This window comes from Pocillopora damicornis, chromosome 8, assembly GCF_964200805.1.
Source record: "Pocillopora damicornis chromosome 8, jaPocDami1.2, whole genome shotgun sequence".
Taxonomy (NCBI): domain Eukaryota; kingdom Metazoa; phylum Cnidaria; class Anthozoa; order Scleractinia; family Pocilloporidae; genus Pocillopora; species Pocillopora damicornis.
The window spans coordinates 1,899,373-1,914,478 of NC_142677.1; the positions used below are offsets into that span (position 1 = coordinate 1,899,373).

Below are 15,106 nucleotides of genomic sequence, written 5' to 3' on the forward strand. Positions count from 1 at the left end.
TAAGCGTTTTACATGCAGCTCATGAAGTCGTCGAATTAGTGCTCTCTGAACACTTTTACTTGATTTGATTTGAATTCTCCTTTCTAGCTACCACAAAATCCTTGTAAATCACGAATCAAGAATTTGGTGTCTGATCAAGTGAACATCGTTAGGCTGATAAAAGTGTTTCTTCTCGTCACGTTTTTGCTAGTCAATGTATAAGTATTACCAAGAGAATTTACTTGGCAATCGTTTCTGAGGATCGGAGTTGTTTGTCATCACTTTGTGAAAGGCAAAACATGAGAAACAAAAATTTGGGGTTGGGTTGTGGAGGATACTGTAACAGCTTACGAAAAGTTTTAACCTTTAACCTCCTTCGAGCAAGAAATTTAAATTTCCATTTTCTGGAAATTTTGCCCGCGTTATTCAGTTTTCGTAGTGATCAAACCACGTGCCATTAAATTTGTATTTCGCTCCATCACGACAATTGAAAGTGAAGGGAACTATCTCATTTCTATACATGGAAAACATATGACTCGCCGGTGTAAAACTTGATTCTTTTGTTCAGTAAAGTTTCCTAGTTCTATCATTTTCCTAGTTTCTATTATACGTATGAACATTTTCTGGTTGTAGTTGCACGAGAGCGAGAATTGTCAGGCCGAAATTCCTAAACTTGAACTTGAAGATCTTGAAAATACTCCAACTTGTGCAATGCAAAAGCTGGAGCCAGTAATAAACATGAAAAAACACGTTTTATAATAAAATCATTACAATCGTATCAGGAAACGCTATCGGTAAGAAACTGAATTTAAAGAATGTAAATAAACCCATGCAAATAAGAAAAAATTTCATTTTTAGTCAAAACTAAGTTTTTCATTTTCCGACATCGACATTATAAAATGGTGATAACGCGAGAAGAAGCTGTATTGAATCTGTGACTGGTGGATTTATTGTTGACTGGTTCGAGTTAAAATTCAGAGGAAGCAGCTCTCCGACTGGAGTTTTATTTTAAGGTATTCAATTCTTGGTAAGTAATAACTAGAGAACTGATTCAGCGTTACAACTATTGTAACGACGTAATATCACGGTGGTCAAGAAACCTGTTTTCTTTATTTGTAAATCTAGAACATTGCGCACATTGTGACTTCATAATTACATAATTTATGACACTCTCCCGGGCCGATTAGATAAGAAACAGTATGGAATGATTAGCAAAGGATAAATGTTTAATAATAGAATCGTAATGAATCTGATATCGTTCATGTCAAGTATTCATTTCTGATTGTTCCCGGATTCTATGAATTGCCTTCTGAGCGGCAAGACGTTGTTTATCGGCTATAGCTTCTTTGTCTTCCTTTTCAATACCTTGTGCATTGTTCTCTCTCGACACTTCCGATGGATAAAGCTTCTCTATAGGTCTTAATAGTCCACTACCAGAACTTATTCTTAAAGATACACATCTGACTAATCCGTCTTTCCCGTTATGTAAATCAGTAACGACTCCTATTTTCCACTGATTAGTGGTACATTATCATGTATGAGAACAACGTCTCCTATAGCAACTGCTGTCTTGTTTGATGTTTTCATTTGATAAGAGTTATATTCACGCAGACTTGTCAGATATTCTTTTTGCCATCGAGTCCAGAAGGCCTGTATCATTATCTCGTGATACTTTGCTCTCTTCTTTAGCTCTTTTGTTGAAATATCAGTTGGGATGTAGTCTGGATCTGATTCTTTGACGCTAACTCTTGTGTCTGGTAATGTCAGAAGACGGTGTCCACATAAGAAATGTGATGGGATCAAAGGAGAGGCATCGTTAATATCCACGTAAGGATATGTCAAGGGACGGCCGTTTAACACTGCCTCTACCTCAATGAGTATTGTGTTTAGTTTAATCATGTTCAGATAGGCTTTGCCTAAAGTTTTCTTTAGACATCTTTTCACTAGTCCAATAAGTCTTTCGTAGAATCCTCCCCACCACGGGGCTCGTTATGTTATGAATTTCCATGTGATGTTATGGTTGGCGAGGAACTGTTGTGATGCATTGGCCTTGAGGACTTGGTTTTTTTTATCGTTTGGAGTTCTTAAGCTCCAACTTTGAAGGTTTTTGCATTGTCAGAAATGATACATTCGGGAACTCCTCGTCGACTGATAAATCTTCTGAATGCCCTAAGAAAGGCCTGGGTTGTCTGATCTTCCACTAACTCGAGATCTAAGGCTCGTACAGCGGCACAAGTGAATAGACAAATATAAACTTTAGATGAAGTTTGATTTCCTTGGTCGCGAACATAAAGAGGACCTGCGTTGTAGAACGGTCTGTGTTTTAATGGGTGCAACTCTGGTTTTAGCCATTGTGAACGCAGTGTATATTTCAGCTCCTGACATTCCTCTTAGGTAAGCTACTGCTCCGTAAGCTAGTTGACTGCTGTCACAGAATATATGAAGTTGTCTTTTAGAAATGCTTGTGAGGAAGTATGGTCTGGGTATTTCAAGCGATGTCAAATTGCTGACATCACTGATCCAGTTTAGCCATTGGTCCTTATGTTCGCTTGGAACATCCTCATCCCAACTTAAGTTTTGTTTCCATAGATCCTGGATCATGATCTTTGCTTTAACTGTAATGGGTTCAACATATCCCTGGGGGTCAAACAATTTGGACGCAAAGCTGATCGTGGATCTCTTAGTAAGTTTTGTGATAGCTTCTGATTTTCTGATCATTTTTTCGAGTGAAAGGGATGGCATGTCATTTGTTGAATTCCACGTCAGTTCTAGGATTTGTGTCGTTTGAGCTGCATATGCATTATTTTCTTGTGCTCTGCGATTTAAAGCGGTTGAATTAGAGGTCCACTGTCGAAGATCCACGCCTGCTTCTTGTAGATAACTTCGCGACAAAGAATAATATTCTAAGGCTTTATCCAGTTCTCTTTTTCTTTGAGGTGATATCGTATTGTTGCGTTTAGTAGAGAGGGTTGAGGGCGCTGCTCCAAATAGAACGCGGCAAAATCTGCAAGCTTCCAAATTATCCGCACTGTTAACGGATTTGTTTATGTCTTTTAGCCACAAGAATCTAGGCCAGATTAATAAAGGTTCTTTGTGATCCCGTATCGAACAGGATGTGAGCTTGACGATATTGTTTACCGGCTCTTATCTTTGTGATGGCGGATTGCATCAGGATATGATTTGTAGGATGAAAGGAATGCGTTGCTCCTATGTGGGTTGAGTTCTTCGCTATGGTATTTGTAGGTGACTGACTACTATTTGAATTTTTGTTTTCTTTCATTTAATATGATGAGCTTTGTGTTGGATTTTCTTATTTTTCTTTGCAAATTGAAGTATGGTGTTTCTTCTTACATTTCACACATCGACCTTTTGAGTAGCATTGAATTTTCGTGTGTTTGAGTCTGTTGAGACATCTTTGTTGGCGTTGAAGGATAGATCGCCGTTACTCTACTGATGTAATTTTGTCACATTTCTCTGGGCGGTGTGTTTCCGCGCCGTAAGTGCATGGTCGTGATACTTTCGGTTTTCCGTTGAGAAATCTTTGTTTTTGCTGAGCATTGGTTAGTATAGCGCCAGCAGTTTGTACAAATAATTCTTCGTCCAAGGAATTCTAGAGAGAATTCTAGAGAGGATATGTGGCCATTCTCTCGTGTTTCAATTTCTTGTCGTATGGCTACCCTCTATCTGTCCAGAGAGCTATCTGCCAAAGGATCCCCTTTGAATATTAAGCGGCGTATGTCTTCGGGTATTTTCTTTAGGAGTATGGGAATTAGCAAACTTCCATATGATTCGGTCATTACTCCAAGTGTTTCTGAGCCACGAATATTGGCTTCGCCTAGATCGTCAAATTTCCTTAGATTTTTTGTGTCACTTGATGGCGCGTGGATCTTGGCTAATGATTCCATGTAAGAGTTGGTCAAATTTTGGGTTTTGTCAAAGCGCTCTTTTAATAGCTCAGTTGCCTTTCTATAATTTTCTTCAGTCAATCGCAGCCCGGAGATAGCGCGCGCTGCTTCTCCTTTAAGCATTCCATTTAGATAATTTATTTTTCCAACATCTCTTAGTTCAAGATTTTTATCGATAGCTGCACTAAAGTTATCCCAGAATGTGAGCCATTCAAGTGGATCTCCTCCAGAGGATTTGATGTTTATCTTGGGTAAATTGATATGCATTCGAGGCGTTGATGCTTGTTTGAAACTACTATGATGGTACTGACTCACCGGTGTTTCTTGTTTACTCTTGAAAAATTGTTTAATTTTGAATTGCCAGTCCGTTATATTGTATTGAAACAATAGGGCTGATTCTGTTTCTTTTAGAATGTCTTCCTCTGTCTCCAAAGACATCACAATTTTAGCATCCATCTGCACTATTTCCCCAGCTCTTCGTGTGAGTCTGTCCACGAGTGCCTCCAATTCCGGTGATCTGAACTTTTTGAAGATATGAGTTTTTCTGCCTCGTTAAAATCTTGTGTACAGTGTCCTTTGTAGGCTGCTCAGATCGATTTAATTTTGTTTATGTCTTCTGTCATCCTAGTCACGGCACCAATGTTACAACTATTGTTGTAATAACGACGTAGTATCACGATGGTCAAGAAACCTGTTTTCTTTATTTGTGAAGCTCAGAAGAATATCGCGCACATTGTGGCGTCATAATTACATAATTTATGACATTCAGTATTGATCGTTTCATGTTGTCCTTCAGAAGAATTTTAAAATGGTGGTAATAGGAGTTTCCAGTGAGGTTTTGAGCTACTGTAAAAATAAAAAAATGATCACAAAATATTAAAAAAAGGCTTCGAGCTTTCGATGATCCACGACATGATCAGGAAGCTCAAGGCTCCACTGGATACTTATATACCATATCATTTCACATTACGTTTCTATATGAGGGTACCGATCATATGTATACGAGTAAAATTTGACAGAACCGAATTAATTATTCACACCACACGTGATAACATTATAATTAATAGTTTTATTTTTTTATCCCTCCATCCTTATGATTTTTGTCAGTTCCGCTTTATTTCAGTATGCTGCCTCTCTTTGCAGTAAGCGGAGTTTTCAAAATTTCAACAGCAGTTTCTACCCCCATGGTATTATCTTGAGTCATCTCAGACTAACGCTAGCCTTGCTGTAGGCCAATTTTATGGAAAAGTTGATATCTGTTCCAAAAACGTACTCACTTTACTTTGTCATATTTTTACTCTTAGTTTTACAGTGGATAAGAAGCACATTGAAACATGGCAGAAAAAAAGTCTGACCTACTAGAGCAACGAAAGCAAGATCTCGTCAATGCGAAACTCGATGGCGACGCAAGGGAAGAAATGTTCGCTTACAAAAATCTTGGCGAAGCGTACAACGAGGTTGATGATACTAAAAAAGCGATAGAAAACTTTATACACAGTTTAAGGATTGCCCAACAAGAACGCGACAGAGCTTACGAAGGCGAAGTCTCGTGGGATCTTGGAGATGCTTACTATGCACTCAGTGATTATAAACAAGCCGTAGAACACCACAATAAGTACCTTGTTATCTCCAAAGAACTAGGAGACCGAGGTGGAGAGGCACGTGCAAACCACCACCTTGGCAAATGCTATGATGCACTCTGTGATTATAAACAAGCCGTTGAACACCACAACAAGTACCTTGCTATCTCTAAAGAACTAGGAGACCGAGATGGAGAGGGACATGCAAACCACCACCTTGGCCATTTCTATGATAAATTCAGTGATTATAAACAAGCCATCGAACACTACAACAAGTACCTTGTTATCTCAAAAGAACTTGGGGACAGAGTGGGAGAGGGAAAGGCAAACCTTCACCTTGGACATTGTTATCGCGTCCTCAGTGATTATAATCAAGCCATATGGTGCGCGGAGCAAAGTGTGATCATTGCCGTAAATACTGGGGATAAAGTTGCGGAAGGAAAAGCTAAAAACTTCTTGGGCAAAACTTATCGATTTTATGTCAACGATTATGAAAAAGCAACAGAGAACTTCATGCAACAACTCGACATCGCCAAAGACGTAGGGGACCGCGATGGTGAACAAGACGCTTACAGCAACCTTGGGTTGGTTCATAACATCCTTGGTAAGTTCAGCACAGCCAAAGGGTACTTTGACATTCAACTTTCCATTGCTAAAGAAATCAAGAATAGGAAAGCAGAAGCAAGCTCCTATTTCGGTCTTGCCCGGGCTCATCTGCTGCGAAGAGATTTTATGAAAGCCATCGAATTATTCGGCCAATTTCTTAGCATTGCTGAAGAAGAGGAGGTAGAAGAGCCAGAAGGATGTACCTACCACAATTTGGGTGAGGCCTATCTTGGACTCAATAATTTCAAGGAAGCTGTTAACTACGGTATGAAAAGTCTTGCCTTTGCAAAAGAAAAAGGAAACAAATGTGGCGAGAGAGTGGCGAATTATATCCTTGGCCGTACTATGGAAAGCTTCAATCTCCCACATGAAGCCTTGGATCATTATCGGTCCGCTTTAAAGCTCGTAAATGATGCGAGGGACATTATCAAGGCTGAAGATGTTCACAAAATATGCATACGAAATGCTCGTCAGATTGAGTACGATGCCCTGAGCAGAACTTTGCTGAAACTTTCAAACTTTGGCGAGGCTTTGTGTGTTGTTGATCAAGGAAGAGCACAGATCTTACTAGATTACATGAAGCAAAAATATCAGATGGAATTTCCTCCGCCCAGGACATCAGAACCTAAAGTAGCACCTTTGGTTTCCACACAAACAATTTTCATTTCACTTGTAAAAGAGACGATTAATGTATGGCTGGTCAGTAACGGGAACGATGTTCAATTTCGACGAAAGGAAGCAAAACACGATTACAAGTTCGGGAATGATCCCTGTCCCTGCTGTTTAAAATGTTTGAAAAAAGCAGCTTTCAAAGAGAATGAGTTTGCCGCTCGAGTTTTCTGCGAGGATCGTTCTATGGATGCATTGAGGCCGGATCTGTTGGAGCAAGACGAAGACTCTTGTCATGAAACGTCGGCGTTACTGTCAGAGGACCGCTTTCGTCTGGATGTACCCAGAGAGGAATCGCCACTGGACAAAGAAACTTGTCACGAAATGTTGAAGTCACCACAAAGTCAGAGGAATTCCTGGCGACTGTTGTATGATACTGTTATTGGTCCCATCGCAAACGAGTTGAAAGGCGATGAATTACTCATTGTTCCCGATGGTCTACTAGGTCTGGTTCCCTTTGCTGCCTTCGTCGATAAAGATTCCAAGTACCTCAGTGAAACGTTTAAGATTCGCATCGCTCCGTCGCTGACCACTTTGAAACTAATCAAAGATTGTCCTGAAAACTACCATTGTAAGAGTGGTGCGCTGCTTGTGGGTAATCCATGTTTCGAGGAGATAACAGATCTCTTTGGAAAACCTTGGTTTCAGCCATTGCCTCACGCTGAAAAGGAAGTGCAAATGATTGGAGAAATCATCAACGCCACACCACTCGTCGGAAAGGAAGCGACTAAAGACGAAGTACTGAAACGTATTGCTTCTGTCGCTTTGGTCCACATCGCCACGCATGGAAGCGCGGAGACAGGTGACATTTTTTTGGCCCCAAATCCTTCAAGGAAGTACCGGAAACCGGAGAAGGAAGACTACCTGCTGAAAATGTCAGATATCAAAGCTCTGAAGCTTCGAGCAAGACTTGTCGTGCTTAGCTTTAGTCACAGTGGTCGAGGGAAAGTTTCTGCCGAAGGCGTGGTTGGTTTGGCATGGGCTCTCTTGGCTTCTGGTGCCCGCTCTGTTCTGGCGTCACTCTGGGCAATTGGTGACGAGGCCACAATGGAGTTCATGAAAATATTCTATAAACATCTCAGGGATGGCAACAATGCTAGTGCGGCTCTCCATAAAGCTATGAAATGCCTGAGAGAATCCGAGGAGTTTAGTGCTCCAAAGAACTGGGCTCCATTTGTGATCATTGGTGATGACGTTACGCTTGAATTTGAGGAAGACATCGAACAATGCTAAAGAAATGAGAACAGTGTTCCGTCACTTGATCATTTACATATGGATTGACTTTTCTATGTAGACAAGTACAAGGCGCTGATTTAGAGCGCAATTCGCGATCCTTGTACAATTTTATTCTGTGATTTTTTCAAACAAGTATGTCATGAAAATCCCTGGTAGTAAGATGAGCTTTTAGTACCTGCACATTTTAATTTTTCGAGTTGAACACCAGTGATAACGTAGCAAAAAGGTGAACAATGATACAACTAGTTGATGTAGCTTCATACACGACTTTGAAGCTATTGTGACTGATTTAATGAATAACAGACGACAAAACGGCGCTCAGAAGTAAACCTTTCGCTACCTTTTTCTTGTTGTAAATGAGGATAAAAATATTTTGGTCAAATGTTTCTTGCACATCATAATTAAGTTCCCTCGTAGTTCGAGTTTGCATGAATGTACGATAATGAGTTTGAAACAAAGGAAAATAAACAATTTTGTAAAAGAAAAAACTCCAATTAAGTTGTTCTGATGGGAAACTCTCAGCTAAAAATTTCAAATGGTCATGCAGTGTTTCTGTAAAAGAAAATTAAGAACTAGTTCCCGGAAACTGTTAAAAATTGAAGGATAACTGAAACAATTGAATTGCGATGGCATAAAATTCAAAGGATCTCTTGGTTAAAAAGGAATTAAACGAGAGATGATCCAGCTTGTAAATCCTGCCTTGAGTGTCTGAAATCTCAGTTTTTCGTCGATGTAAATCTTTTCCATCCTTAGCTTAGCCCTTTACAGCAAATAGAAACCCCAAATGTAAAACTCACCCAACCACAAGAAACCGGAATATTTTATTATGCTTAAAATCAAAAATTGTTTGCAAAGTCATACAAGCTACGGTTACTGTACAAATTCTACAAAAGATGTTTATTGTCTCCTTCGAAGTAGAAGAATTCCAAACAGGAGGGCAAGTCCTGTCATTGCATAAATATCCCAGTCATCGCCAACAAAGTTGGTAAACTTTGACAAGTTCAATGATCCGTAATTCTGAAAAACAAACAATAAAAAGGGAAAACTATTAAGAGAGACGTTCATTTGAATAACTCAAAGATTAGTCTGGCCCAGTCAATCACAACCTCTTCGTAATAATGGTTGGCTGTGCCAGGCTCTCTCGGTCAGAGGAGACAAGCAATGTAGCAGGCGAACAACGCTTGACGGTTGTCATGGGAAACAAAAGCGGAAATTTGAGTCCACTTTAATTATCCCATTTTCCTCTCGACATTCCGTCCATTTTCTACCCGTTCTAGGGCTATTCTGTGATCTTTTGAACGATGTATGTACATTTTACATCTCTCAATTCTGTTTAATCTATTTTTCAAAGTATCTGGGAGAAGCTTAGTGAAAGCTATTAATGCCGGTAACTTTGTAGAAAAAATTTCTCTACGTGAAAAGGCGAAATTCTGAAAACAGATGCGGGAGGGAATTTAAAGCTTTAAGAGGCAATTTCCTCTAATACCTCTTGAATCCACTCCCAAGTAAAAAACACGCCTAGCTTCAGCAGAGCAAGAGAGACAGGAGCCTGGGCATCAGGGCTGGTCTGAGCTGCCATGTCATAAAACCTTTTGGCAAGATGAATGTCCTGACAGAAAAAAATGACACAAGTCATTGATATTTAACAAATAATTTAGACCCTTTAGTTACATACCTTTTCAACCTTTAAATTTCAAGTAGTGAGTAACATAAAGTTGTCTGAATTTCATTGTACGGTGGGTTTAATTAACTTCAGGGAGAGCATAACTTTCAACAAACTGGAAGCTTGTTTGTCTCAAGTTTTGAAGATTTTGGGTTCAATCCCAAACTTGCAAAGTTACAAGAATTTTGGATGCTTCTCATGAACTTCAGCTGTATGCTTAAGAGATGGGTTTCAAAATAATGTAACCGTCATTAAATCAGGATATTTCTTGCTCTTCTGCTCTGAGAAGAATCCTTCTCTACAACCTTCCACGATCAACATTCAAATTTCATGTCACTTTTGTGTGTTCCATCAGAAATAACGTTGCTTTACCTGTCTCATACCCAGTCCCCTCTCGTGCATGTAGCCCAAATTAAACATGGCCTGTGCGTTGTGCTGCTGCTCGGAAGCCAATCTGTAATGGAATGCTGCTGTTTCATAGTCAATATCTGTTCCATATCCATAGTAATGATAATCACCAACTTTCACTCTTACTGCAGTGTTTCCTTTCAGTGACAATGAAGGAAAAAAACCAGTCAACTACCTGTAATTACAGAGCTAAGATCTAATTTGTAGTTCTCTTTTTAAACTTCTATTAATTTTCTCCTTAATCATTTAAGAGAATTTGTTGTTACATCAAGACATCACCCATCAGCAGACAGGTTTATTTACTCTCAGTAACTCCTTACTAATGTTTTGATATTGTGAGAAAAATTCACATGTCAATCACTTCTAAGGCTTCACTTCAAGGTTTTACTTCTACTCAATCACTTCCTAATAAGTAAAGACTAACATTGAAAGAAGTAAACTCATTTTTTTTTTATTCAGTGGTCACTATAAAATGAAGTTTTCAAATGTACTGTTGAACAATACTACAAAACACTATAAGGAACGTTTTGTCAAATTAACAGCCTCAAAGGTTGTTCCAAAGTGTGCACTTTGCATACATAAGTATAAACAACAAATGTACAAATACAAGGCCTGTTTTGCAGTCATTTTGGCAATCAGTTGTCAAAATATCAACTTGAGAAATAATTTGACAAAAATATAATTTCCATCACACAAAGGGATATTATATCTCAATCTCAATTGCTTCCATGTACTGTGAATACTGCTGCAAAATGAGCTTTTGATCAAGCATGTTGACGCTTTACAATTAAAATTATAATGTTTCCTTCCAAGTTAATCTAATTACCTTGAGAGGCTGCTCTTGTCCAGTACAGCAGGGCTCGGGGAAATGTTTCATTCTCAAGTATCACTGAAGTCAAACCTGTCACAAATACAAGCAATTACTATCTTTTCACCACATGAGGTTTCCCGAGTCAATTCTCCAGTGTTTAGACACACCATATTTACAGATTTTCACAAAAGTGTTTATGATGATACTGCCATGATAGGGAATACCAAACTTTACACAGAACCATGTGTTCAAAATGGTAGAGGGATCTCATAAGGACTAACTCTATTTAGACTATCCTTCCTTTGAATATCAATTCCCTTAATTCTTTCCTCTTCCAGACTTTTTCTTAGAGCCTTGAGTATTAAAGAAAATAGGGCATTAAATTTGATACCCTACCTCTACCATTAAGCACTACTCAGAAACCACAAATGGAAGTAGGACCCTCAGTCATGTACAGTGTATGTAGCCAAGATTTAACACTGGCTATGAATTTTGTTATTATAGAGAAGCCAGTCTGATATAGTAGACTGCCGTGGCTGTTTCAGAGCTTAAATGTATGTCTTTTCATAATAATATCCACAGTACTGACTTCCATACTCTACACAACATGGTGGATTACAAAACAAAAAACTTACCATGATCAAGAATGTAGGCTACATTGCTTTGTGCAACTTCATATCCCAGTTCTGCGAGCAAAGCATACTTCAGCATTAGCTTAAATATCATTCTAGTCAATTAAAGGATTGATTTTTATTAAATGTTATAACAGGGCAATTGGCCTTATTAATCATGTAACAAGCACCTTAAATCAATCTTTTCATAGACTTTTTTTTTTTAAATTCAGTAGATTTTAGACCAAGGAGTGAAATTCACTTGTGTAGTGTGCTAGTCCTTGAGAGGGCACAGAGGTAGTCAAAAAAAGACTAACATCCATTTCTATTTATAAATCTTTGCTAATCTAGTTGGAAGTCATCATCAGATTCAAGTGAAGATTACTGCACAGTTGAATGAAGTAACTCTGTTTTGTGAAAACTGATTGGTCACTTTTATTACAATGCGATTGGCTGTAAGACTCGAGTAGCATTTGTTGGTTGTGATTGGTACTATTCAGGACTATTGTCAGCTAGATTATCATACCAGATAACTGTAATTGCAATAATGTGCTTAAGTTGTTGGGGATAGTCAATAGCATCCCTTACCAGTCTGTGATGCTAAATTAAAGAACTTGATGGCCATCTTATAGTCGCGCCTCACACCAAGTCCATCTGCAATGAACAACAACCCGGTTGGAGTAAGAAACAGATGGTTTGACTCATTACATTGGGGTGGCAAGCTTTTAGGGAAGCCAGCGATGAGTACCAGTATTCCCGACAAATTTTTTAAGGATAACACAATTAGATTTCAGCAACACAAAGAAAGAAACCAACTTTAGGAAAGAACTTACGGTAATACAGTGTTCCCATCTGGAGATGTCCATCAACCCAACCTTGCTCAGCAGCCAGTTTGAAGTATTGGAACGCTTTCTCATAGTCCTGTTAAATTTAACGCAAAGGCAAGCTTCCAGTCACTAATCTCAAAATTGGCTGATGTGTGTTGACAGAAACTTTTATTCAGACACACTCCTACTTCTTGCTCTATGGACTCAACAAAAAAGTGACAATCTTAGTTAACTCACCTTCTTCACCCCTTTCCCAAACATGTACATCAAACCCAAGCCACTTTGGCCAATAGCATTACCCTGCAGCCATAACAAAAGGAAACAAGAATAAGAAAGTTCTCATTTGTAGAGATCTGGAAGCCTCACAAACACATCACCTTTCAGGTATTATTATTCACTTACAGCATCTGCAGCTTTTTTGAACCACTGGAAAGCTGTCTCATTGTCTTGCTTGACAGCAGTACTTCCTTCTGAGTACTTCTGAAAAATACAAGTGATTTGGTGATTTACATCTACATTTGCTGCAAGTAGAAAATGAAACTTCCATTAGCATTGAGCTCTCCTTAGATAAGATGCTAACCAGTTATGGGTATATTGTCCACTATGGTAATCATCTCCACACAGGTTATTTTGACCAATGTTAATACTAGCAGTGTGCACAGTGATAATCACATATGAAAAATCAGGTTCCCTCAGCAATAAACCATGCAACTAAAAACTTAGAACTGGTTTGAGTTTCACAAGGCATGAGGGACTTAGATTGATTCACACTCCTGCTTAACTTCCACAACTTACCTTATTACAGTACAATAGATGGTGTATCCTATTCCAGTAAAAATTTGCCTACATGAACTTGCCTCCTTAATTCTCATGGAGAGTGTATCGTAGGTGCATAAAAACAAAGATGAGGTTATAACATCGTGTACATTGAGATCACAATATCTGATATTAACTGCATGACTGTATACCTTTCCCAAGTAGGCCATGGCATTTGAATTTCCTGCATCAGCAGCTTGCTGGAGGTATCTGAAGGCTCTCTGAAGGTAAAACACATTTTTTGGTTAATTCACCAAAAGCGTTTCATAATAAGTAACTTTAAGTTCAAAACGAAATGCCACATTTCAGAGAAAAATAATAAAGAAGAGTCTTACTGCATGATCCATTTCAACTCTGCGCCCTCCTTGGTAATGTAACTGACCAAGGCCAACCTACAGAAATGTTTTAAATACAGAAAATGTAAATATGTCAAAAACATCTTTACTACTCTATTGTTCCTGAAATAATTATTGAATCAGAACAAATGCCTGGCCTTCATGCACCAAGGTGCAATAGCTACTGAAATGTGGAATACCAGACTTGCAGATATTTAGAGCCTTCTTATCAGCATGCCAACACAACTGCATGTATCACCATAAGGCAATGTTTGTGTGTGGTGAAAATCAGCCAATAGAGACATTGATTTGTCTCAAAGGGCAGAAATAGAACAAAGCTTTGAATACATACAATGAATTGTTACATTAATGCTGATTAGAAATATACCTAACCTTGGGCAACCTGTGCTATTTTGCTTAAAAGATTAGGAATTTTCCTCTTAAACATTACACTGTACTCTTTCTAATATAATTCTTTATGAAAAACCTGCTTTCTGGCAGGAGAGTCCATGTGAAACATACCTGAGCCTGTACATCCCCTTTATCAGCAAGAAACTGGTAATACTGAATGAGGTCTTCATCTAGCACTGAGCTGCTTCCACCCTTAGAACATAAATACAAGTTGAGTGAGTTACCTCAGTGTTTTAGGGATTTGTCTCAGTCTGTCATTGTCCTAGTTTTCCTGTCATCATGAGGGAGTGAAACATAGCAACTAAAAATCACTATTGACTTTGTTGATCCTAGCATGATGCAGGATGTGTGTCATATGAACTTTGTAATAGATCTTGAACTAACCATAGAGTCTCTGTGGCTCAGTGGTAGAGCATTGGAGCGTGGAATCCAAAGGTCTGAGGTTTGATTCCTCATGGGGACTCAGAATTTTTCCTCTGACCCACACTTGTGACAAGGCAAAAAACGTCTTTCTCTAAGAATCACTTATTTGAGCCACTTTGTTCATTGCCAACAACTCTTCCCCACACAAATACAAAACCAAATCAACCATAAACAAGAACTGTTTCTAAGTGGGCAGTAAAACATATTCTGCATGCAATTCACTTGTTCTTCTTCATCTATAAGCCGTATTCTTTGAGTGGCAGCTCCACCAGTTAAGGAGACATCCTCTGCAACTATAAAAAAAACTTCCTACATGAACACACGGTAGCTGCCTTGTGGTTACAACAGAACTTAAACTACAGCGATCTGATGGGATATTCACCTTCTAGATGGCATCAATTTTCCTGTGTTATATTTATAGAAATTAACCTCTGAATGATAGCTACAAGCATGTCCACCAACACTGTATTGAAATTGCTAAGAAAACTTAATGTACAACATAATCCCATCTGGGAGTGAAGGGTTAAATAGGACCTAAGTATATAGTTTGTCTACATAACATACCTTTGTTGGACACTCTACGGTAATAAGTCAGTAAGGATGTTTTTATTTGAAGTATTTACTGGATTACTCGAAATACTGCTGGTAAGAGTGGAGTGGGCTCAACTTCCCAAAGCATTTTAGTTAACAATATTACAAGGGTCGTGTTGTTGTCATATATTGAACTAAAGCAAGAGGTTATAAACAGTTTATAATATCTTGACTAAATTGAACTGACTTGGTCCATAATCTTCTTCTCGTTTCTGCGCAAAATCTACCACTGAAA

At 38.7% G+C, this 15,106-nt stretch overlaps 3 protein-coding genes across 3 annotated transcripts; 1 reads left to right on the forward strand and 2 right to left on the reverse strand.

Annotated features, from left to right (window-relative positions):
* The first annotated feature begins 878 nt into the window (after positions 1-878).
* On the forward strand, positions 879-8,463 carry LOC113681422 (tetratricopeptide repeat protein 28). The gene is made up of 2 exons (XM_089180429.1): positions 879-1,006; positions 5,189-8,463. The coding sequence occupies exon 2, from the start codon at positions 5,219-5,221 to the stop codon at positions 7,970-7,972; it is 2,754 nt and encodes a 917-aa protein (XP_089036555.1). The 5' UTR covers positions 879-1,006; positions 5,189-5,218; the 3' UTR covers positions 7,973-8,463.
* LOC149040900 (uncharacterized) lies at positions 2,236-2,697 on the reverse strand. The gene has a single exon (XM_089214663.1). The coding sequence runs from the start codon at positions 2,695-2,697 to the stop codon at positions 2,236-2,238; it is 462 nt and encodes a 153-aa protein (XP_089070789.1).
* Positions 8,464-8,777: 314 nt separating the features above from the next.
* Positions 8,778-14,873, reverse strand: LOC113681433 (protein sel-1 homolog 1-like). Its single transcript, XM_089180475.1, has 14 exons — positions 14,845-14,873; positions 14,503-14,573; positions 13,969-14,049; positions 13,447-13,503; positions 13,264-13,332; positions 12,698-12,775; positions 12,533-12,595; positions 12,302-12,389; positions 12,057-12,122; positions 11,493-11,543; positions 10,873-10,947; positions 10,011-10,183; positions 9,462-9,584; positions 8,778-8,992 (listed from the first exon to the last, which is right to left on the reverse strand). The coding sequence occupies exons 4-14, from the start codon at positions 13,456-13,458 to the stop codon at positions 8,873-8,875; spliced, it is 918 nt and encodes a 305-aa protein (XP_089036601.1). The 5' UTR covers positions 13,459-13,503; positions 13,969-14,049; positions 14,503-14,573; positions 14,845-14,873; the 3' UTR covers positions 8,778-8,872.
* Positions 14,874-15,106: the final 233 nt, after the last annotated feature.